Consider the following 26,381-nt stretch of genomic DNA (forward strand, 5'->3'; position numbering starts at 1 on the left):
TCTAAAAAAATTGGGGCAAACAGACTCCAAACGGATGATAATAGCGTAATAATTATGTCACTTTTTAATGCAAAAGTTGCGTCACATTATTTTAGTACATATTAATGCACGTTCTGGTCCTAATCTGAAGTATGAAGAGAGTACACCACAAAGAAACACAAGGTATATGACAAATCTCCAACTTGTATATTATGATGAAAAGTTTTTTCCGTGGTTCCAGTCTTTCTTTGAGCTGTGGTAACTGTTAAGCGGTCTCTCTCGTGTCTGCTTCTTGCAAGTGGTTTTGATATAATTTAAGCTTATATATGAAAATGATTTCTAGAAGTATGTAGTTCTTGTAAAAAAAATTATAATATCTGTACTATTTTCATATTTTTTTACCATGATATTAATACAAAGTTTCCACTGTCGTTAATAATGACTAATTTCCGTTGGAGAACCTATAGAGTACACAAGTTTTAATAATCAATAATTGTTGGGTGTAATAATAAGAATGTAAAATGATTTTATTTTTCGCTCAGTGGATGTCAATCTTTGAATTGATAATTACTTTTGTGAGAAATTGTTATTTTGTTGAATTTGTAATGTAATTTTTCTTGTTTTTCTTTCTACATTAATATTTTATAATCTAATTTATATCCAATGAATTCTTCTCTATTTAACAAATTAATATTTGTTACTTTAGTCTAAGTCAAGATATTTAATTCTAGTAGTTAACGAACTCCACATAATATTGAGTTCAAGTGCTTAATGAACTTCACTTAAGACAATCTGTTCGGGAAAACCCGAGTTCGATTCCTAATAGAAATAATTTTTGGCAAATTTTACTTACCTTACGGTCGGATTATAAATTACTAAGGCTCCTTCCCTAAGAACTAAAGGATTAATAAAAATAAAATAAGATGTGCCCTCTTAAATAAATTTTAGAATGACAAATTATAGAAATATATAATAAAAGAGTAACGAAATACAAACAAGGAAAAAAAAAGGAGGCGTAGATACAAGAAGTATCGAAAACCCCGAACAAAAGATATTAAGAGTACAAAAAACTTTCATATAAGAAACATTGAAGGAGCCTTCAGAGAAAATAAGCACCAACAAGGAGAAAATAGAAGATCACAAAGAGAAAGAGAGAAGAAGCGTGCTACAACTCAATATCACTAAGATTGAGGGAACATAGACATAAATCAATAGAATAATTGAAATTCAACGGAAATGGCCAATTTAATTAACAGATGTATAAAATTAATTAATATTTCTTGACCCAAAAAAAATAAATTAATTAATATTTTATCCGATTTTTATCCCAACAGTTAATTATCATCATGCAAGTGGAACAAAGATATTTATGTCAAAAATAAATTAAGATATTATGCTTAAGTGATTAATAATTTCGATCAATCGTTCAGGAGAACCTGAGTTCAATTCTTGATAAGAATAATTTTTGTTCAGACTTTATTTACATCATAGAAATAAAAAAAGGTAGTATTTAAAATCAGTGGTGGCAAAGTGGGTCTGTCCCTCCAGTCCGCCCAAAAGTGGGACTAGACGGGCCAACTTACGTGTCCGAGTTCAAAACTCAAACTCGCCCCGTTTATTGACGGGCTGATTCAAGACACTTTTTTTTTTTATAATTTGATTTGCTACATAATTTACACAATTAATAATTATTATCAAAGAAGTCGACTAAAAATATTTTTTAACAACGCATAATAGAATTTTTGTGATTGCAATTTTTGTGATATCAATTGACAACGATACATTATAAATTAGCATCCATAGAAATGCTTGGCGTATATATAAAAATAAAAGATAAGATGAGTATTATTAAAAATAAAATAAAAAAACAAGACGACATATTGAATGATGCAGACAAAATGATTGCAACATGTGGGGTGCTAGAATCAAGGAAGGTCACTTGTTGTAACATCCTGGATTTTCATCCAAGATATTTGTGAAAAATCTTATTTAGTTAGAAAATGAGCCGCTATTTTTTTTCTTCTTTTTAAAATAAAATGTTTACAAAGATAATTGAAGTGAAATTCAGAGAAATAAACTTAATTAAAAATGAATTATTGTTTGAAAGTTCTAGCGGAAGAAAATACAACGAATAATTTATTACATAAAATTCCCAATTTACAAAACCCAATTTTTCCCCCGTTCGCGCGCCTTCGAGCATCACATTCAATTATAGCTTTCTCCTTGAGTACCTAAAATGTTGGTTGTAAGAGTCAATTTCTTTATCCATATTGAATCATACCCACCACAAGAAAATGTCATAAAACAATAACAAAACACTTCACCTTATGAAAAATATAATTATTAGTTTATTATAAAAACTTTTGGTGATACACATATACAAACATAGGCAACATATAATTGTTAAACGACATTAATAAACAATGCAACATATTACACTTATTACAAATTGCACGGCAAAATCAAATGAAAGAGGAGAAGGCAACGATCACCGCTTTACCATGGACTAACTATACTTTTTCTTTGTTTTTATTATAACTGTAATAAATATTTACTATTGTTTTTTTTTTCTCCCTTTCTTTATGCAATGCAACTAAGACAATCCTATATGAGACAATTATCCGGATAAGAAAATCTGCCACACAGACTTCTGCCACACAGGCTAAATAATAAGTTCTGCCACACAGGCTAAAACTAAGTGCTGCCACACCGGCTTCTGTCACACAGGCTAAATAATAAGTTCTGCCACACAGGCTAAAAGTAAGTTCTGCCACACAGGCCCTAAAACTTGTCACACAAGCTCTAAACAGACTCTTCTCTACACATCTATATGATGCATGAAACTTCACTTTCTTAAAAGACCAATTTGACCTGCGACATAACTTAATCCTTCATGTACTTTTATTTACATCCCTTAATTTATATTTATTAGATCACACCCACAAACTAATGTTCACAGGCCACAAAGAAAAGGTGCAAACCAAAATCTTAAATCATATAAGACAAATAGGAAACTAACAACCATATATACACAGACATATATAAACAAGCACAAGGCATATACAATAATTCCACAACATAAGCAAACGCAAGGCATGTATATAATTATTCTAATTATTAAAAGCACACGTATATAAACTGAGTATGAATTTATTTATTTATTTTTATAAAATTGATACCTTTGGTTTATTTTAGTGATAAATGTTCTACTATCATTCCACAACATAATCCTATGTAGCATGAGTGTATGGGGAAAAAGCCCTTACCTTAGGCGCTTTCCTTCCAAGCATACACTAGCCTAAATTCGCAGCTACCGCATCTCTCATTCTAGAGTCCGTTTTGACAATCCAACCGAGAACCATATGCCACGATTGATTTAGGGGAGAATAAGGCCAAGAACATAGCTTGATTATCACTTGAATACTAGAGGAGACACACCATTAATAGGAAGGGTGTAAGACTTTTGTGTGTGAAGACTAGGTTGGTTTTGTGTTTGTTGCTTCTACTGATTTTGAAGCCTTAATAGAATAATAGATTAGTGAGGTCCTAAGTAATGTAAATTTAAGATAGAGGTGATAGAAAATCAAGCTCTTAAAGCTATTGGCCGAAAATGCATGAACTAAGTAAGAATGATCATGGCTTTTAATAGGCAATTGTATGAAACAAGACATGAAGGCAAATAAATTAGTATTAAGTGTTTTTCTTTGGCAACTATGAAATTAAACGTGTGGGAAATGAATTGTAATGATGGGCATTAAGTGGCACAATTATGGTAAATTTGGTTACATGATTATGCTTATGCATGCATTCATCTCTATCATGTTTCACGTGGATAATATATTGGCAGGGCTTCCAATTTTGGCTTGGTCAAATGGATTTATCATCATCCTAAAACTAGTGCTAATTAATTTCCAAAACTTATAAATTAGTGAAGCAATAATTAAAATAAATAGTATCCAGTCAAATACTAAAGTAAAATAAGAAAATGGAATATAAAATAATTACTTATATAGATTTTATTAATCAAATAACAAATCAATAAAATGTATGTATAAAATATTGGGGCGTTACACTTGTCACTTGTTTATTCGATATGGGAGATTAAGGTTTCATGTGGGATAATTGGCATGAGTTGCAAAGATCATGTCACACTTGTCACTTGACCATTGGATTTGGAACATTATGGTTTCATAAGGTTCTCACATGACTATTGGATTATGTATGATAGGGTTACACATGTCACCTGATCATTGAATATGGGAGATTATGGATTTATTCAACACAATTACAACAAAAAAAATTGGATCAACCAAAATATTAAATCTTTAGATATAAAAAAAAATTAAATAGAATCAAGGAAAAAAATTATGTTCACTTTTATAGTGGAGAAAATTTATAAGGTTGTGAGATTATATTGTGCAATGATGATAGTTTAAGGTAAGATGAACAAAATCTAAGCATAAAATTTGAGTTTAACGTGCATGAACAATTTTGAACAAATGGAAGTAGGAATTGTTTAGCAATAGTTTAGAGAAGTAACTATTCTCATTATATTCTATCATATTTCTCTTGGATAAATCTGTTTTCAACAAAAGGGCTAAGAGCCTAAGACCCATGAAAACAAGAAATTAACTTCTAGGAAAACTAGTACAAATAGTATATGCTAATAGAGCATTAAAAATGAAAGCACGAGAATATTAAAAAAATTCTAAAATTTTAATCCAAACTCACCCATCGACTACTTGATTTAATTCATTGGTTTTTAAATTTGAAAACTTTGAATGGAATCAAACTAGTTCGATTTTTTTTTTACTTTCACCGCCAGTTTAATATGATTCGAAGATCAGTTCTGGCATTAGGTGGTTTCAGCCCCCTCCCGATCACAGTTGCGGGGATAGAACTGTGGTCCTCCCTGCCAAGTTCAGCGTAATCACCACTGAACCAACTAACGATTGGTTCAAACTAGTTCGATTTTAAATATGAACTAAGCAAGATCGATTAACTTTTTTAATTGTTTTGGTTTAATTTGATGGGTTTTTTCTGTATCACATTACATTAGAAATACAAACTAGACTAGTCAATTTTTTTATTGGTCAAGTAGTCTAGTGGCAAAAAATTCACCTTAAAATGAATAAGTGGAGTGACCGGGGTACGAACTCCGACTCCTACATATATAGTGCGATGTCCCTACCAACTGAGTTAAGTTCACGAACACTTACTAGCCAAAATTTTACTCCCAAGAGACATTAAGACCTATAAAAGTTAAACTAAACTCAACTTCCGACTATTCGACCAATAAACCAGAATGCAAAAACACAACTAGAGGACTAGTAAACCGAAATGTAAAAACACAACTAGAGGACTATTTGGACTCTAAAAAACTACTTAATTCGACTATTATTATAAATAAATTTTACCTTTTTGTTATATTAAAAAAGTAATATATCTAATTTATATTATATATCAAATATATTATTTTATTAATGTACCAAAAAAGTTAAATTTACTTATAATAGTATAATATCGATTAATCATACTAATCAATTAATCATACTAATAACTAGGCTTTTATGATTGGTAACGTTAACTTGTTTATGACAAGATAATCTTGTGCATATAAGTGGGAGAAGCTTTGGTTTGGCTGGGAAGATATGGAGTGCGACGTGAGTTAGAGAAAAAGGTGAACAATAGAGAAAAATGATGAGTGAATTATATATACACTAAGTTCCCATGAGCATCCAAAAAGTGGTTCTTGAGACCTTACTAATTCACGTGCAGTGCTAGCAAGAAGTGACTGTTGTATCTTGGAGGGTATTAGCTGTGAGACCAACTGCACCGGATAACTTACCTGTGGTGGCGAAATACTCTTAAGCCCAGTGCATTTGCACGCCTCAGTCAAATTCGATAAGTTCTTCTCATTCTATATTTTATTTTATTATGTATCATATTTATTTGTTGTAATATTTCTTTGATTTATTGTAATGAAATAATTCTATGTCTAATATTTTTCCAACAGGTCCTACTTCCATTGTGGTGAAACCTGTTCTCAATCACTCTAATTATCAAGCTTGGGCGCGATCCATGAAACGTGCTCTTGGAGGTAAGAATAAGCTTGATTTTGTTGATGGAACAATTGAAGTTCCTAGTGAATTTGATCCTAATTTCAAGGCATGGAATAGATGCAATATGTTGATTCATTCATGGATCATGAATTCTGTTGATGAATCAATTGCGCAAAGTATCGTTCTCAATCACTCCAATATCGTTTTCCTTGATAAATAAATATTTTGATAAAACTTTATTCAACTTGCGGCTGAACTCTAGATTACCGAAACAACTTAAAAAAATGGACAAATATATATTGAATCGGTTTTATACGTTATAATATGTATTGGTATCTATTTTAACCGACGTGAAATGTATTACTTTTTAAAAAAAAAACTGATTCTGATCTGTTCTCTATTGTCAGAAACAGATTGCTCTTCGAGAATTATCCCCGCAAAGATTTCGTGAACCCAGACAAGAATAGGGTCGAAATACTTTGTTCGGAAAGTGAACGAACACGATTCTTCGAAGATATCCAGGATTATCATACCGTATTTCTAACAATGAGGTCACATGATTATTAATGAGAATTAAAACTAGTTCATTGGATTAAATTACAAAATCAAGGGTGATGATATGGAGTAACTCTAAATAGTTACTCTTGGAGTCAATATATCCCCCTCTTTTTTTATACCCTTAATTGTTTTAGAGATTCTTTTAACGGAGGGAGTAAATATTACAAATTTGGTTTGGTAAAAAACAACATGTGAATACATGCATAAGCAAATGTACTACCTAATTAGCAATTAATATTACATAAAAAAAAACTAATTTGCAATTGATATTATAATTTATAAACATTCGAAGAACCAAATATATAGATGTATCGCAACAATAAACTTTTTTTACATATGATATATTACACATGAAATTGTTTATTACATATCATACAATAACAACTTATTATACATCAACTGGCACACGACTTAAAGTAGTTTTTTATTGGGGCAAGTAAAGTATTATTATACACAACTATAGGATAATAATTCTACGGTGCACAAATAAAACAGTGTGCACCATGCATAATTTATTTTTAGAACTTTTTTGGATCAATAAGTCTGACCATATTTAATTTGATCTAATGGTAGAACTGATTGATTCAACAGTAAAAAAATAAATTTGTGCATGGTATAACATCTACTTCACTTTTGCACTATAGAACCAACTTATTATTCATTATTTAACAAATGTAAAAGCAAGTCCCCAATCAAAGGATATATTCAAATAGGCTAGTTCAACATAGCAACGAAAGCAAATCCAAGGAACAAAGAGGTAATGAGACCGGAACTAGACCCGACATAACCATAATTAGCATCGGCTTTGGTTGTGTTGGTAATGGTATAGAGTCGGTGGATGGTTTCGTTATCAGAAACTGATATTTGAACCTTCCTTTGTTGTGATGGCAATATGGCTGGGTACATTATTGAGTCATTCTCAAAAGAGTGATCGAGTCCGAGTAAATGACCTATTTGATGCATTGCCACTGTTTCCAAGTCAAATTCTCCATCTTGCCATGACCCAGTGTAGTTATCAGTTGGCAATATCCAGTACTTTGAAGCGTCGAGAAGTATCACACCTGAATTTACACTTGAATTGAGTTCTAAACTAATAATAGTGCCACCCACCACAATTTCATCAACCACACCACCACCATAGAATCCAATCTTAATGTTAGCATCATCGTACGATGTCTCTGTGAAGTTTAGAACCTTTGTGGTCGTCGACCATCGTGTCAAGGCATTTCTAAACACTTTTGTCGCGTTGAGTGGGATTTTACTCTCAGGAGCGAAACCATAGGTAAGATTGTTTGTCCCTTCAGGGAACCACTTGTTCCCTTTTGGCCACGAAATAGTATTTGTACCCGACAAATTGTACTCAAAATTTATATCGGGGACACCACATCGTGGTATCAAGATTTGCTGTAAAGTCTCGACGTTTAGGTTACCTTTAGCTTGGAGATTGAAATTCCGTTGGTAGATTTCAATAGCGGATGTTGTTTCGTTGTTTGTTAAGTTATTAAATGGCCCATGTTGTTGGAGGTAGCCAAAATCACTCAAGTACTCTTTGATTATATATAGGCCGTCGATCTCTTCTTCGGGTAAAGATGGTTCTTCAGGATTTTCGATTTTGTTTATGGTATAATTCAAAACACTTTTAGCAGTTTCCTTAGCAACTTTCTTTGCAGCCTGCTTTGCAAACCACTTAACTGTAGGATTTTTTTTTAAAAAATCTAAGTTGAAAGAAAAGGATGTACTTGTATTCACAGTGATAAGGAGAAGAATTAAGAGCAATTGAAGTTTACATGAATATGACTTCATCGTGTTACTTGTAGATCTAATTGAAGAACAATATATATAGTGATGAATTAAGCATAGGATTGGTTGGTTACTACTACTTGCCAACTTGAATATTCGCCCACTGCCAACTTGAATCAAATATATTATTTTATTAATGTACCAAAAAAGTTAAATTTACTTATAATAGTATAATATCGAAGGGAGTACATTCCAAAAGAGTGTCGAAAAACAAAGCAAGTGCTACAAAGCTCTGAAATTTTCAATTAAAAGATCGTGGAAAAACAAAGCAAGTGCTACAACTAAAAATATAAATGGACAGTCCGGTGAAAATATCCACTTACCCAAATCACACTAAAAATACAAATTAGACTCTAGTAGATTAGCCAAAATTTTAATCCCTCGTATAATAATACACTAGATTTTAAGACCTATAAAAGTTAAACTAAACTCCACCTCAGCCAATAAACCAAAATGCAAAAATACATCTAGACGAGTATCCAGACTCTAAAAAACTACATTCCCAAAAAGTGTGAAAAAACAAAGCAAGTTTTTGCAACTATCTACAGTAACTCTTAAATATTCAATTAAAAAAGTGTGAAAAAATATCTTTGAACAAAAAACAGTGGGCTATTAAAATAACCAGACATATACCCAATTCCAAAAACAACCACTAGCTAGTAGCTAGGCTCTGAAATATTCAATTAAATCTGTTGGGTTTTTGTATGATTGGCTACATTTTGCAAAAACATATTTTAGCCAAGTGTTGAGACAAATGTGCTGATCCCAAGTGTTGTGACAAATGTTGGGACACTTTGGAACAACACCTGACTCTGTATCGTGTGCGCCAGCTGGATGTTTTTATTTTCTACTCAATCTTTTGAAGATCTGATTGAAGAATTATTTCAAGGTTTCTTACAGAGGAAGACGCACGTGTTTAATGTGTTTCATGAGGCAGCCAAACCCTAGTTTTATTTTCCAAAAGAATTATATTTTTGGAAAATATATTTTTGCGTTTCAAAAATATAACTATTATTTTCAGAAATATATCACTGCTGCCGCAATTCTAGAAGCCCTAATTTTGTCTTGAAGCCCAAGTCATTCTACTACTATAAATACGAAGGCAAGCATATGGTTTCAAGCATCTAAAATCGTGTTCTTACAAAGCGTGTGTTTTAGGGATTTCAGAGTGTTAATTGTGAGCCTTTCTTGTATCTCATTGATGCAAGCTTAGGACCTGAGTTTATTGAGTTGTAAGTGTGAACTTCTCCTAAGCTTTGAAGTACGGAGATTGTTCTATTGTGTTGTGTGGTTTACTCGCAAGCTTTTAAGCAAGAGTGAATCCTAGTTTCTTAGGAGTGTGTCTCCACCTGTTGTGTTTGTAGAATTGAATAGCAGCGCTGTCTGTGTTGCTAAGGTGGGAATTGGGACGGGGTCTCATATCTAGGAGTTCCTAGGTAGAAGGGTCATTGGGTAGTGATTAAGTGAGAAGTTGTAAACGGGTGAGTTTAGCTTCGAAGTAATACTGCTGATAGTGGACTTCATTCCTGGATTGGTATCCCCCAGAGTAGGCTTTAGGCTGAACTGGGTTAACAACTCTCGTGTGTTATTTACTTTACTGTTTGTATTGTTTTATGTTATTTGCTCTGTTTATAAGACAAGTGTTGGCGCACCAGTGACAACATCTGTCTACAACAGACAAGTGTTGCTACACCTTGAGCAACACCTGTCCACTGCGTGCCAGGAATTTCAATTGGTATCAGAGCAGGCACCCTGTTCTGAATTTTAGGGTGAGCTCCAGGGAAATCGTTTCTGGCAAGGATGGACAAAGAAGGAGGTTTTGTTACCAGACCACCTCTTTTGGTTGGCGCTTCAAACTATGACTATTGGAAGTCCCGCATGATGGCCTTCCTAAAACAAATTGATAGCAAGACATGGAAGGCAATTCTGAGAGGATGGACTCCACCTGTGAAGATGGACAAAGATGGTAAACCAACTCTTGAGTTGAAATCTGCTGAAGAATGGTCCAAAGAAGAGGATGAGCTTGCTCTTGCAAACTCAAAAGCATTATATGCACTATATAATGGTGTTGACAAGCACATATTCAGACTCATCAAAAAGTGTGTCTGTGCTAAAGAAGCTTGGACAATTCTTGAAACTGTTCATGAAGGTACCTCTAAAGTGAAGCTGTCTAAGCTACAACTCCTAACAACTAAGTTTGAGAATCTTAGAATGAATGATGATGAAACCATTCAGGATTTTCACATGACCATACTTGATTTTGACAATCAATTTGATGCCTTGGGTGAAAAGATACCTGAAGAAAAGCTGGTAAGAAAAATGCTCAGGTCTCTACCTAAGAAGTTTGACATGAAAGTCACAGCTATAGAAGAAGCAAAGGATATCACAGATATGAAGCTAGATGAACTGGTTGGTTCACTACAAACCTATGAGGTAGCTACAAATGAAAAGATGGATAAGAAAAACAAAAGTATTGCTTTTGTTTCAAATGCTGAGGAAGAAGATCAACTGAGTGACACAGAGTCTGAACAAAGCATCTCTGATGCAATGGTTCTTTTGGGAAAACAATTTAATAAGGTGCTAAAGAGAATGGACAAACGCTCTAAGACAGGTGCAGCTGACATTGGTCGCAACACTTACAGGAATTTCAGAAAACCTGTAACAGATGAGAAATCAGCTCCAAATAAAGGTGTTCAATGCCATGAATGTGAGGGGTTTGGTCACATTAGAAGTGAATGTGGAACCTTTCTGAAGAAACAAAAGAAGGGGTTAACTGTAACTTGGTCAGATGAAGATTCTGAAGGAGAAGCCGATACTGCAAAAGCTATACATGTATTGACAAGTGTTTGCACATCTGACACTGAATCATGTGAAGAAGAACTAACCTTTGATGAACTTGCTGAATCATATAAAAAGCTGTGTCTAAAGAGTGCAGAAGTCTGCAGAGTCTCTGAAGAGCAAAAAGAAACAATCACTAAGTTGCAAACTGAGAGAGCTGCTAATCTGTCAAGAATCTCTGAATTTAGTACTAAATGGGAAGATAGCTTAAAGATCATTGAGGAACAGAAGGCAACTATCATCAACTTAGAAGCAGACAAGATCAAACAACTGACTGAGATAGCCCATCTGAATGAAGAGGTAACTGAATTAAACTCTCATCTTGAGAATTTAAAGAAGCATGTTCTTAGGCTATTCAAAGGAAGTGATCTAGATGAAATCCTGGAAACTTTGCCTGCTCCTAGTAGATCCAAAACAGGCATTGGGTATGAATACAAAAATGTTAATAGGATTATGGATTACAACAAAGAAGGGAAATATATGCCTGAGATAAGTAAACAACCTTCTCCAAAAATGCATGACAGGATGTCGCCACACCTGGCTCCTAGACAGCAGAGACAAGTGTCACCACATGTGGCACCACATCAGCAAAGATGGCAGAGACCTAGATTTATACCTAGACCTAGAAGCAGGTACCACTCATGGAGATGTCACCACTGTGGAAGAAAGGGGCACATAAGGCCTTACTGCTACAAATTGTATGGTTATCCAAGTGAAGTTCCTCAAGAGTCTGATCCATCCATTACTAAAACAAGGATGGAATGGAAGCAAAAAGATGATGCAATCAATACCAAGGAGTATACAGCTGAAAGCAGTGGGAAAAGTTTGATTGCCCATACGTCTCTCAGAGCCTCATCAAAAGAAGATTGGTACTTTGATAGTGGTTGTTCTAGACACATGACTGGTGTTGAAAAATATTTAAAGGAAGTAAAATCCTATGCCACAAGTTTTGTGACATTTGGAGATGGAGCAAAGGGGGAAATCAAAGGTATTGGAAGACTGATTGACCATGGTCTACCAAAACTTGAAAATGTTCTCCTTGTAAAAGGACTAACTGTCAATCTAATCAGTATAAGCCAACTATGTGATCAAGGCATGAAAGTCAACTTTACAAAAAATGAATGTCTGGTCAGCAATAATGAAGGAGACATCCTTATGAGGGGTGTTAGATCAAAAGACAACTGCTACTTGTAGATCCCTCTTGAAGAAGCTAATGTATCTACATGTCTCTTAACTAAAAATGAAGAGGTTAAGCTGTGGCATCAAAAATTAGGACACCTTAACCTGAAAAGCATGAAGAGAGTCATATCAGAAGAAGCTGTCAGAGGACTACCAAGCTTACAGATACAGGAAGGCAATATCTGTGGTGAATGTCAGATTGGGAAGCAAACCAAAGTGTCGCACCAAAAGTTGCAACACTTGTCCACCTCTAGAGTTCTTGAGTTACTACATATGGATCTGATGGGGCCTATACAAGTTGAGAGTCTTGGAGGTAAGAAATATGTTCTTGTTATTGTTGATGACTTCTCTAGATATACTTGGGTAAATTTCATTAGGGAAAAATCTGAGACTTTTGAAGAATTCAAAAATCTTTGTTTACAACTTCAAAAGGAGAAAGACTGTGGTATTGTAAGAATCAGAAGTGACCATGGTAAGGAGTTTGAAAACTCTAAATTTGCTGATTTTTGTGCTGCTGAAGGAATAACTCATGAATTTTCTTCACCAATTACACCTCAACAAAATGGTGTGGTTGAAAGAAAGAATAGAACCTTACAGGAATCTGCTAGAGTAATGTTGCATGCCAAAAATGTTCCTTACAAGTTCTGGGCTGAAGCCATGAATACAGCATGCTACATTCACAATAGAGTAACATTAAGAAAAGGCACTACTACAACACTGTATGAACTATGGAAGAATAGGAAGCCTACTGTGAAATATTTCCATGTGTTTGGGTCAAAATGTTACATTTTGGCAGATAGAGAACCTAGAAGAAAATTAGACCCCAAAAGTGATGAGGGGATATTTTTAGGTTACTCAACCAACAGCAGAGCGTACAGAGTTTTTAACTCCAGAACAAGAACCATGATGGAATCAATTAATGTTGTTGTTGATGATAGTGATACAACAAGTGCAGAGCCAGCTGAAGAGACAGATGTCATAACACCTGTCCCAACACCTGATGATGATCAACCTGAACCTGAACCTGACCAACACTCTGAGTCTACTACAGAGGTTCCTAGACCAAACAAGGAACCATCTACCAGAACACAGAAGAATCATCCTCTGGAACTTGTCATTGGAAATCCAAATCAAGGAATTGCAACAAGAAGATCAAAAGAAGCAATCTCCAACTCATGTTTCATATCAAAGATTGAACCAAAGAATGTTAAAGAAGCTTTGACTGATGAATACTGGATCAATGCTATGCAGGATGAACTAACTCAGTTCAAAAGAAGTGAGGTATGGGATCTAGTACCTAGACCAGATGGTATAAATGTTATTGGTACAAAGTGGGTGTACAAGAACAAAACTGATGAAAATGGTGACATTACTAGAAATAAAGCCAGACTTGTAGCACAAGGATACACCCAGATAGAAGGAGTAGACTTTGATGAAACTTTCGCTCCAGTTGCTCGTTTGGAGTCCATAAGATTACTCTTGGCTGTGGCATGCATCTTAAAATTCAAGCTATACCAGATGGATGTAAAAAGTGCATTCCTAAATGGCTATCTAAATGAAGAGGTATATGTTGAGCAACCAAAAGGGTTTGTAGATCCAAGCTTTCCTAACCATGTTTACAAACTAAAGAAAGCACTCTATGGATTGAAACAAGCCCCTAAAGCATGGTATGAAAGATTGACTGAATTCCTTGTCAGCCATGGATACAAGAAGGGTGGTAATGATAAAACCCTGTTTGTAAAAGAAGAGCAAGAAATCGCGAACTGAATCGAGAAGGGCCTATACAATGTCTGAACTGTATAATGATCCACTGCCATCGAGTGATGCTCCTACACCTGTCATTAATCCTGCAGAAGAGAATGTTGACACATCTGGTAAGACTTCTGTTAATTTAGGTCTTAATGTTGAAAATCCTGCTGAAACCCTAGGTTTTAAGGACCCTGCTATGTCTGAAAAATTGGGGAAAACTGTTCCTAACCCCCCTACTGTTGTTGATGCTAATATTGGTGCTTCCACTGAGACCAATGAGGCTGTTGCTGATGAGTCTCTCAAGAAAACTGCTCCTGAGACTCATGTTGCGCCGAATGTTACAACACATGGCGCTGCGCCAAATGTTGTGCCAGATGTTACCACATCTTTGGCACAGGAAAATCTGGTGGACTATTCTGAGTCTGATGAGAGTCCCCAACCTAAGGATGCTGATAAAGAGACTGTTCCTGACAAGATTGTCAATGAGGATCCTGATGTTGTAATTGTAAATGAAACCACTGTTTGTGATAAGGCTGTTCCTACAAATACTGAGGCTAGTGTGGCTAGGAGGACTAGAAGTAGGGCTGGTAAAGCTGTAGAGGCTACTAACACACCTGTCCAAACACCCAAACCATCTAGGGCTGAAAAAGTTACTGGTAAAAAGCCTCTTTATGGACCTCCAAAACCTGTAAGTAAGGTAATACCTAGAACAGAAACAAGGAAAAGGAAGGCTCCACCAAATAGTGATTCTGAATTTGAACCAGAGACAGATGTTGCTGCATCTGGCAGCACATCTAGGAAGAGTATAGGAAGGAAGAAGGTCCCTCAAACTGTTCCCTATGCTCCATTAGACAATATATCGTTCCATCTAGAAAATGGGTCTGCAAGATGGAAATTTGTATATCATAGGAGGCTGGCTCTAGAAAGGAATTTGAAAGATGATATTCTTGAATGTCCAAGTGTTGTTGAAGCTCTTGAGTATGCTGGATTAATGAAAACTGTGGTTGGGTTGGACAAGTGCTATGATAGGCTTGTCAAAGAATTTTTGATTAATGTGGCTGCAAACTGTAATGATCCCGCAAGTCCTGAATACAGGCAGGTATTTGTTCGAGGGAAGTGTGTTCAATTCTCTCCAACTGTGATCAACCAATATTTGCAAAGGGATTCTGATGAAGTGGCTCCTCTAAAAGTCACAGACAATGAGGTCTGCAAGGTCCTCACAGGCGGCAGGATCAAGGTATGGCCAAGCAAGGCAAAATTGGCTGCAACTTCCCTCTCTCCAATTTATGCTGTTCTGAATAGGATTGCTGCACATAATTGGGTGCCTACAACCCACTCAGGTGATGTGGCCAGAGGATTGGGAAAGTTTATCTATGCTGTGGGTACAAAAGCAAAGTTTGATTATGGATCCTACTTCTTTCAAGAAACCTTAAGCCATGCCCTGACTTATGCTGTTGAGAAGCCAGTTGCTCTCCCCACTCTGCTATGCAATATAATACTTGAGCAACACCCAGATATACTAAGGAGTACTGATGTTCCTTGCAAAAGGAAAGGGGTGTTGGTTATTGAGCAGAGACTGCTGGATGGGACAAATGCTGCAGCAGGTGTTGGCACATCTGTCCAGACTGGTGTTCTTTCTAGGAAGCAGATGATTGCTGATTTGACTGAGACCAGCAGAGCTCTTGAGGCCAGGAAACTGAAAATAGATCGTGTGATTGAGGCCCTCAAGGCTGAGGAAGCTGCTGAGACTGCTGAGGGTGAGCCTGATGGACAAGAAGGTGAAGGAACTAGTGGCTCTGATGATGACACTGAGGATGTGATGGAGGACTCTGATGAAAGTTCTTCTATATGATTTCTGATATTTTCTTACTTGTTACTAATGTACTTTTGGTGTTTCTTTGTTGTTCCTTTTAAGGGCAAGGCCCTGGATTTCTAGCACCTGTGTGTGCTCTATGGTCTGTAATAACTGCACCCTGACACTTCTATTTCCTATGCATGATGTTTGTCTAAATTGTGGCTAAAAAGGGGGAGTAGTGTGTGTGTGTGACAAGTGTGTGGACAGATGTTCCCACATCTGGTGACTGTTTTTTTTTTTGCTAATGTTCGTATGCTCGTATTGAGGGGGAGTGTGAGTAATATGCATGTACTGAGGGGGAGTAGTGAATATTCTTTCTCTATCTGGTGTGAGTATGCATGAATTCAGGGGGAGTGTGAGTGATATTATCTCTTGATCGCCTGAATATGTTTGATGACAAATGTTGTGCCAAGTGTTATGGCACCTGACTATTGAGTCCACTATCCACTATGACTGAGAATTTATTTTTCTCAGATGTTTATGGGAATTTATTTTTTCCCTGATGTTCTTATGATGAAGAAATGCGCGTTAAAACTATTAGGAGTTTATTTCTCCTACTTCTTAGCATCTACTATGGGAGTTTATTTCTCTCTTGTGTTGTTCCATGAGGCTAGTTGTTACTATTCCGCTGTTGCATTGCCTCTGATGCTACTTATCTCTTCTGAAAGTAGTTTTTATTGTGTGTTACTTTATTTCCTAGTTGTGTGTTCATGTTGACTCGAAGGAAAGGTAATACTGTATCTCTCTATATACTGGTCTAATATTGTTTTAGCCAAAATTTGCCAAAGGGGGAGATTGTTGGGTTTTTGTATGATTGGCTACATTTTGCAAAAACATATTTTAGCCAAGTGTTGAGACAAATGTGCTGATCCCAAGTGTTGTGACAAATGTTGGGACACTTTGGAACAACACCTGACTCTGTATCGTGTGCGCCAGCTGGATGTTTTTATTTTCTACTCAATCTTTTGAAGATCTGATTGAAGAATTATTTCAAGGTTTCTTACAGAGGAAGACGCACGTGTTTAATGTGTTTCATGAGGCAGCCAAACCCTAGTTTTATTTTCCAAAAGAATTATATTTTTGGAAAATATATTTTTGCGTTTCAAAAATATAACTATTATTTTCAGAAATATATCACTGCTGCCGCAATTCTAGAAGCCCTAATTTTGTCTTGAAGCCCAAGTCATTCTACTACTATAAATACGAAGGCAAGCATATGGTTTCAAGCATCTAAAATCGTGTTCTTACAAAGCGTGTGTTTTAGGGATTTTAGAGTGTTAATTGTGAGCCTTTCTTGTATCTCATTGATGCAAGCTTAGGACCTGAGTTTATTGAGTTGTAAGTGTGAACTTCTCCTAAGCTTTGAAGTACGGAGATTGTTCTATTGTGTTGTGTGGTTTACTCGCAAGCTTTTAAGCAAGAGTGAATCCTAGTTTCTTAGGAGTGTGTCTCCACCTGTTGTGTTTGTAGAATTGAATAGCAGCGCTGTCTGTGTTGCTAAGGTGGGAATTGGGACGGGGTCTCACATCTAGGAGTTCCTAGGTAGAAGGGTCATTGGGTAGTGATTAAGTGAGAAGTTGTAAACGGGTGAGTTTAGCTTCGAAGTAATACTGCTGATAGTGGACTTCATTCCTGGATTGGTATCCCCCAGAGTAGGCTTTAGGCTGAACTGGGTTAACAACTCTCGTGTGTTATTTACTTTACTGTTTGTATTGTTTTATGTTATTTGTTCTGTTTATAAGACAAGTGTTGGCGCACCAGTGACAACATCTGTCTACAACAGACAAGTGTTGCTACACCTTGAGCAACACCTGTCCACTGCGTGCCAGGAATTTCAAAATCAACCATTTGCAAGAAGAAGGCCATTAAAACACAAAAAAAAAAAAAAAAAAAGCTCTTGCAAGAAGCATACCCGAAGCCTTCATAAAAAACAAATTTCCTCTCAAAATAAAAAATAATAATTCATAACTTTTTTTTTAATGGCAATAATAATTCATAACTGAAAGAATGATACTAGTAGACTAGTAGTTAAATATTAAATCAACCACTTGCAAGAAGCACACACGAAGGCCGAAGCACTAAAAATCTGGAAGTTGTATATAAAGGACCAACCTTAACTCACATTTTCTCAAATCCGAAACAGCAATATTAGTACTAAACAATGAAAATGAGAACCCAAAAAACCTTTATGTTCCTCTTGTTACTATCTTTTCTATTTGCAGATTATGTCTCTGCTGCTGGATTCGGCAATCTTGCTAAAACCATATATAATCTCTCGATTCAAACAAGCTGATTGGAAAGAAATTGGCCAGAAAACTCGAGAGAATACAAATGACTTGGTCAGAGATGCAATAGAATTAATACATTCAGGCTGTTTTTCCGACATTCCGAAACCAATAACTGTAGCAAAATTTGTGGATGCATACAAAAAGGCAAAAACAAAGACAGATGAATGGTGATTGTAAGTAATTGTAAGTTAATGGTGCAAATTTGAAACAAGTTCACCATACACAAATTTGTTTTAATCGTTGGATTAAGAAGTCTCATCATATTGGATCAAATGAGATGTGATGTTACATATTAATTCAATGTTGAGACTTATTGATTTAATGATGATCACAAACTTGTGCATCGTGAAAGACTTGTCTCAATTCTCCATATCGAATAAAGCTTATAAAATAATCTATAAATGTTGTGTGTAATAATAAGAATGTAAAAGATTTAATTTTTTCGCATGGTGATGTCAATGTTTCAATTGATAATTACTTATGTGAGAAATTTTAATTTTACTGAATTTGTAATGTAATTTCTTTGGGCCAGTCGGTGTCTTATCTGGTAGTCTGAATGTTGACGGGTGTCTTTCTGATTATGGGATTAAGAGGTAGATCTGTTTATGTGGTGTTTATTTTCGGTGTTCCGTATATATACGACACCTCTATTATGTAATTCCTCTTTTACTGATCTCTGTTCGTCTTGTACGGAGATTTGATTAATAATATATTTTCCGTTAAAAAAATTGTACTGAGAGAATATTTTGGTTTTCCAAGATTAGGACAGAGCTAATTTAAATTTCAAACTTGAGTTGAAATAGAAGGAGAAAACAAGTTGAAAAAGAAAGCAAAGGAAATTTTTTTTTTCCAAGTAAAAGAGATGAGAAGTAAAAGTAGAAGAAATGAAGAAGTAAAAGATAAAAAAAATAATTAAAAATGAATATATATATTGATAAAATAAAATATTAAAATGACCATTTTTTCCCCAATAAATTGATTTTAATAGTACTGTATCGTCATTTTGTCAAAAAAAATAATAATAGTGTATCGTCATTTTAATTGTCAATTTTTTTGTTAATATATATAAATGCTAATTTCCCATTCATCTTAACTCAAGTTTATCACTTAATTAATCAACATTCATCAATATAAAGAAAAAAAAAATTAGGAATAGAGAATTCATACCAAAGTTGGAATAGTGGTATTTATTTTTATTTCAAACATTGAGATCAATAACATTGATGAACTTGATAATGGTGCGGAAAGAGAGAGATTCGAATAACTTATACTCCGTAATTTACTAGTAAGATCATATAAGAGATTTCTGGATTAACTTATAATTTACTAGTTACATCATCACATGCATATATAAGAGATTTCTGGATTTTTGATACACACTTGTATCATTGTTGGAACAAAGTTCACTTTGGACATTGATGTGTGAATTGAAAATAAAATTGTTAAGTCTCATATCGGGTACTAGAGCATACTAGTATGTATATGATACTAATGTATCATACTAATGTGTATTTAGTTACAATATATGTGTTACAATATACTCCCTCCGTCCCTTAATATAAGCTCCTATTGGGGTTTTTCACGCATATTAAGAAAAGTTGGTAGTGTAATAAATGTGTATTTTTTGAGTATTACAATTACTAAATTGTCCTTGGTGAAAAAATGTATTTATAGTTGACTTTTCGGATTTCAATGTAAAGTAGGGTTATGTTTGGAAAAGTAATAATAAATGTGTCTAGGCAATTGAAAAGTGACTTATATTTAGGAACAAAATTTTACTTTGAAAGGTGCTTATAATTAGGGACGGAGCGAGTAAGTGTTAAGCCATTGTGAAAAAAATTCAACCTCAATTAACAATAACACCACATGAGAGTGGAGGCTGTAAGAGATATTTCCAAAATATATAAACTTGGAAATAAACATTGTTTTACTGGTTATATAATTATGGTTGAGAAATATATTAGAACTATTAAATTGGCCTAATGGTTGTGCGTTGAAGGAATGAATTGGAGGAACATGGTTCGATTCTTGCCTCTTGCTGTTTTGCGTTTTTATTGTCAATAAATTTGAATTATCATGTTTCAAATTTTTAGCAAAAACGGTTGAGGCAGGAGTTGAACATGGATCAGTTTGTTGAAGGTTACACACACACACCAATAGACTAAAGCAACAATTACTGATATATTTTGAATTGTAACCACTAATAACAGTTATTTGGGAGAAGTTATTCTCTTGATCAAATATGGTTATCTCTCTACAAATAGAGAAAGTTGGAAACAGTAAACATAAGAAAACTGACATAATCAAACCAAATTCTCTCCCACTTACATTTTCTTCTAAATCATCCTTCACTTCATTAATGCATGAGTGAATAGTTGGAATCATATTTTTGTAAAATGTTATCAAAGATATGCTCTTTGTGTTAGTGCAAACCACTACAAGGTGATCAAAGTATCCTGCAGGGTATTCTCCGTACATCCCAATTGCATCCAATACACATTATTGGTGGGAGCGAATAGAACCTAAAGGTTAGTGTGAAAACACGCTTTGAATCTTTACGTGCATCCATCATTGACATCTTCTTTGTTCAAGTGTTGCAGTATCTTCCCCAAAAAAATCTCCAACAATCTTTAGGTTCTATTTTTCTTAATCAATGGCTGCATCACTCAAATAAATGACTTCTGATTTTGTGAAATTGGAGAGGTTTGATGGAGGCCATTTTAACCGATGGCAGAAAAAGATGAAATTCCTTCTCACAACCTTGAAAGTGGTGTATGTTCTGAATACCACAAGACCAACAGAGAGGGAAAACACTACAAGAAAACATGAAAATATTGACCAAACTTATTGAGGGCTAAAAGCCCTCAGTAATGTATTTTTAAGTTACTGAAGGCTCAAATCCGTAAATAATGCATTATCCCTCCTTGAAAAACGAAAAACGTCAGATTGGGCATTAGTGGCGGCTAGGGGCCGTCAGTAATGCATGAAAAGTTGTTGCCAATTACGACGGCTACAGGCCGTCAGTAATTCATGTTGACCGTTGAACATTATTGGCGAGGGAGGGCCGCCAGTAATGCTTGCACGCGTTACGACGAGGAATGAAAGAATTGCTGAAACAAGAGACAGACAGAAGTGGGAAAATGATGATTACATCTGCATGGGCCACATTCTCAATGGATTATCAGACTCACTCTTTGACATCTACCAAAGTAGCGGTTCTGCAAAGGAACTATGGGAGAAATTGGAAACAAGATATATGTTGGAAGACGCTACCAGTAAGAAATTTCTTGTCTCTCAATTTAATAATTATAACATGGTAGACTCTAGACCAGTGATGGAACAATTATATGAACTTGAACGAATTCTTAACAACTTTAAGCAACATAAAATGCATATGGATGAAACAATCATTGTTTCTTCCATAATAGATAAACTTCCTCCATCATGGAAATATTTTAAAAAGTCCTTGAAACATAAGAAAGAAGACATTTCTCTTGAGCAGTTAGGAAATCACCTTCGTCTTGAAGAAGAGTATCGTAAACAGGATGATACTAAGAATCAAAATGCTCATGAGAAGGTATATGTTTTAGTGGATGGAAAGTCTAGTAAATCCAAGGATAATATGGATATAGATGGAGAAAATGTTCATGACAACAACAATGGACATGGACAAAAGAAAAGAAAGAGAGGAAGTTGCTTCCATTGTGGTAAACCGGGACATTTCAAGAGTGAATGTAAGTTCTTGAAAAAGTTGAACAAAGAGAAGAACTCTAGTGCACAAGAGGATCATCTTGTTGCATAGAAGTCACTTCTGGAAATTTCTCACCCTTAAGAATATATAATATGTACCCGATGATGGGAATGTTGTAATTTAAGTGTGTTTGCTTATAACTAGTTATGAATTTGAAATTTGGTTTGTATAACTTATTGTGTGTAGTGCTTTATAACATGATGATACTGTGATCTATATTTATATTATTGTGTTTGTATGATTATTATAGATATCGATGTCTAATTCTCATGAATTCCTATAAGCATGAATTGTTGATTTTACTTCTAATAAGACTGTTTGATTAGACGAGTAAGAAGAGTTTAAAGTACTTGAATCACTGTTTCCAAATTTTTATTTCAAATGCAGTACATGAATTTTAACTAATTACTTGGTTTAAAATGTCATGATTGTTATAGTAGTATACTGATATGTGTCTATTAATAGCAATGTTCATAGTTTGATAATTTTGAAAAAGTGATATATAGCATGATATCGAAAACCACCAGAGGTTGTTTAATACAATGCATTTTCATGATGCCAGACATGCTCAGTGTGTGGAGACTATAAAATTTAAGTTATTATGATTGCTAATGTTAATAATTTTCATGTTTAATGCATGTGTATGATAAGCAATATGACATGTGACTCATAATTTGTTATTTTAAGATTATGGTTATTGTTGATCATTGGAAATTTGATGATCATTATTATACATGTTTTATATTTTGAATAAATGATATTCGGTGAATGTTAAAACGAAAGTGAAAACTTTAAATCGTAATGCTTGTTATTAAATGGTTTAGTTTAATAACAAAGGTGAAATGATTTAAAATGAGTTTGTATAAAATACAAAGTAATTGAATGACTCAAAGTCATGGATTTGTGATAGTTGGTTAAACTATCAAGAATATATAAAAGGCATAGCTATGAAAGTGATTGAATATTCAAAATTATTTAAGTGAAAAAACTTGCAATTATTTGACGAAATGATTGACAAGAAACTTGTGCATCGCGAAAAACTTGTCTCAATTCTCCATATCGGATAAAGCTTATAAAATAATCTATAAATGTTGTGTGTAATAATAAGAATGTAAAAGATTTAATTTTTTCGCATGGTGATGTCAATGTTTCAATTGATAATTACTTATGTGAGAAATTTTAATTTTACTGAATTTGTAATGTAATTTCTTTGGGCCAGTCGGTGTCTTATCTGGTAGTCTGAATGTTGACGGGTGTCTTTCTGATTATGGGATTAGGAGGTAGATCTGTTTATGTGGTGTTTATTTTCGGTGTTCCGTATATATACGACACCTCTATTATGTAATTTCTCTTTTACTAATATATGTTCGTCTTGTACAGAAATTTGATTAATAATATATTTTCCGTTAAAAGAAATTGTACTGAGAGAATATTTTGGTTTTCCAAAATTAGGACAGAGCTAATTTAAATTTCAAACTTGAGTTGAAATAGAAGGAGAAAACAAGTTGAAAAAGAAAGCAGAGGAAATTTTTTTTTAGAAAGTAAAAGAGATGAGAAGTAAAAGTAGAAGAAATGAAGAAGTAAAAGATAAAAAAATAATTAAAAATTAATATATATTGATAAAATAAAATATTAAAATGACCCATTTTTCCCCAATAAATTCATTTTAATAGTACTATATCGTCATTTTGTCAAAAAAAAAAAATAGTGTATCGTCATTTTAATTGTCAATTTTTTTGTTAATATATATAAACGCTAATTTCCCATTCATCTAGTTAACTCAAGTTTATCACTTAATTAATCAACATTCATCAATATAAAGAAAATAAATTAGGAATAGAGAATTCATACCAAAGTTGGAATAGTGGTATTTATTTTTATTTCAAACATTGAGATCGGTAACATTGATGAACTTGATAAGAGTGCGGAAAGAGAGAGATTCAAATAACTTATACTTCGTAATTTACTAGTAAGATCATAAGAGATTTCTGGATTAACTTATAATTTACTAGTTACATCATCACATGCATATAATTTACTAGTTACATCATCACACTTGTATCATTGTTGGAACAAAGTTCACTTTGGATATTGATGTGTGAATTGAAAATAAAATTGTTGAGTCTGGTACTAGAACATACTAGTATATATATCATACTAATGTATATTTGGGAAAAATAAATAATAAATAAATGAGATGTTTAATCTCACTAATGTGAGAGTTCATTATATAATTTATTTATTCTTTTTAGTTACAATATATGTGTTACAATATACTCCCTCCGTCCCTTAATATAAGCTCTCATTAGGGTTTTTCACGCATATTAAAAAAAGTTGGTAGTGTAATAAATGTGTATTTTTTTAGTATTATAATTACTAAATGTTTCTAGGCAATTGAAAAGGGACTTATATTTAGGAACAAAATTTTACTTTGAAAGTTGCTTATAATTAGGAACGGAGCGAGTAAGTGTTAAGCCATTGTGAGAAAAATTCAACCTGCGAGTAAGTGTTAAGCCATTGTGAGAAAAATTCAACCTCAATTAACAATAACACCACATGAGAGTGGAGGCTCACAAAATGAAAAAATAGAAGATCAATTACACTGATAAATGGTGTGAAGTTGATGTTGGCAAATTTTTGGTGATGCACTCACGAAGCTTAACATGGCAAATAGGTAGATTGTAGACACAACCTAAAAACCCAATTTGCCCAATCAATTCCGATCTTACTTGCAAATAAGCTTAACATGGTATACTTCTCATCCTTGTTCTGTTTGGATGCATGGCTAATGATTTAAGAAACTGAATTTTGAAATCATGCTTTATATCATTCAGTTCATATATATATTGACTAATTGAATAGGTCATGTTTTTTCATACAGCTTATTGCTAATTAATATAAAATCACTTGTTATTGTTTGATTTTATCAACTCATGGTTTTCTTTGTGTTAAAGAAGTGATACTCTAGCAAGTAGCAACACCAGCCAAACTCCAAAACCATATAATTAAAGTAACACAATTAAGACTCTGCAAAAGCCTCAAATACAGACACATAGCTCACAAACAGATTAGAATGCCACCCATGAATTGGTACTTGTTAGATATCTACAACTCAAAGTTCTATCCTTGAATAAGCTTCCAAAGTAAAAGTCAAATGTGAAAGTTTCTAATTATACAGAAGTCCTCTTTTATTGGTATGCATTCAATCAATGTCCAAAGTCTAGCTAGAAGATCAAACAAGTTCAATTTTTAATTCTCCAAATGATTATTCATATAAGAACTTTGAGAAGAATCCACAAAACAAGTTTCTTACCAAGTATATTTCCTTTACTTAAACATGTTCCTTACAAAATCAACTTTGCTCACTACTAGAAAAAAATTCATTTGGGATGGAAAAATCTGTCACACAATAGTTGAAAATTCCGTCCCAAAATAGGATTTTATTTATTTTTTCACTTTTAACGCTATAAAAAATGGTGAGCACTCCGGTACACATCTTATGTAGACGTGTACCGGTACACTGTTAAGGTGTATAATTTTAATTGGTCTACATGTAATAATAATTTAACATGTCATTTCAAGATTTCTTTAAATAGAAACATCCTAAATTACTTTTTTAAATCACAAAAATTTTAAAATGGAAATTGAAGAAATTTCCTAAATTGCCTTTTGTAAAAAAAAAAAGAGATGGGATTTTTAATTTACAAAAATTTCTAAATGGTTTTTTATTTTTACAAAAGGGTTTTTTTTTTGTGAAATTGACAAAAAGGTTTTAATATGTGTGTTTTTTTGCTTTTCATTAATTTCTATTATTTTTTATACTTATAGCATCACTTGTTTTGAAGCATTTGTTTCAATTTCTCGTAAAGTTCATATTTTTATTTTATATATGCAATTTCGAGGGTTTTCAATTTCCGGCGGTTGGATTTTTTTTGTTTTAGGTTGTGGGTATCATTCTTCTCTTTCTTGCATCAAGAAATTCTTACTAGATACCCCCTCCGATCCTATATATAAGAAAAAGTTTATTTTTAAATTCAATGTAAAGTTAATGTATCTAGACTATAATGTTATCTAGATATATCAATTTTACGATGAATCTAAAAAATAAACTTTTTCTTATATATAGGATCGGATGAAATAACATTTTCCTTTAGGGTATGGTTGGTTCGAAGTAGATGGAAGGAAGGAGAGGTGAGGAAATATTTGTAATGAAGAGTAAATTTGGTAGAAACTCTCAAATATCTCAAATGTTGTATATTTTTTAAAAAACTCTCAAATATTATATATACGGTACTTTTTTTTTTTCCTGAAAACTCTCTCAA

At 33.8% G+C, this 26,381-nt stretch overlaps 1 protein-coding gene across 1 annotated transcript; it reads right to left on the reverse strand.

Annotated features, from left to right (window-relative positions):
- Positions 1-6,886: 6,886 nt before the first annotated feature.
- Positions 6,887-8,658, reverse strand: LOC123906820 (metalloendoproteinase 1-like). Its single transcript, XM_045956835.1, has one exon. It carries the CDS (start codon positions 8,400-8,402, stop codon positions 7,314-7,316), a length of 1,089 nt encoding a protein of 362 aa, XP_045812791.1. The 5' UTR covers positions 8,403-8,658; the 3' UTR covers positions 6,887-7,313.
- Positions 8,659-26,381: the final 17,723 nt, after the last annotated feature.

The sequence above is a fragment of the Trifolium pratense genome, linkage group LG2 (genome assembly GCF_020283565.1).
Source record: "Trifolium pratense cultivar HEN17-A07 linkage group LG2, ARS_RC_1.1, whole genome shotgun sequence".
Taxonomy (NCBI): Eukaryota; Viridiplantae; Streptophyta; class Magnoliopsida; order Fabales; family Fabaceae; genus Trifolium; species Trifolium pratense.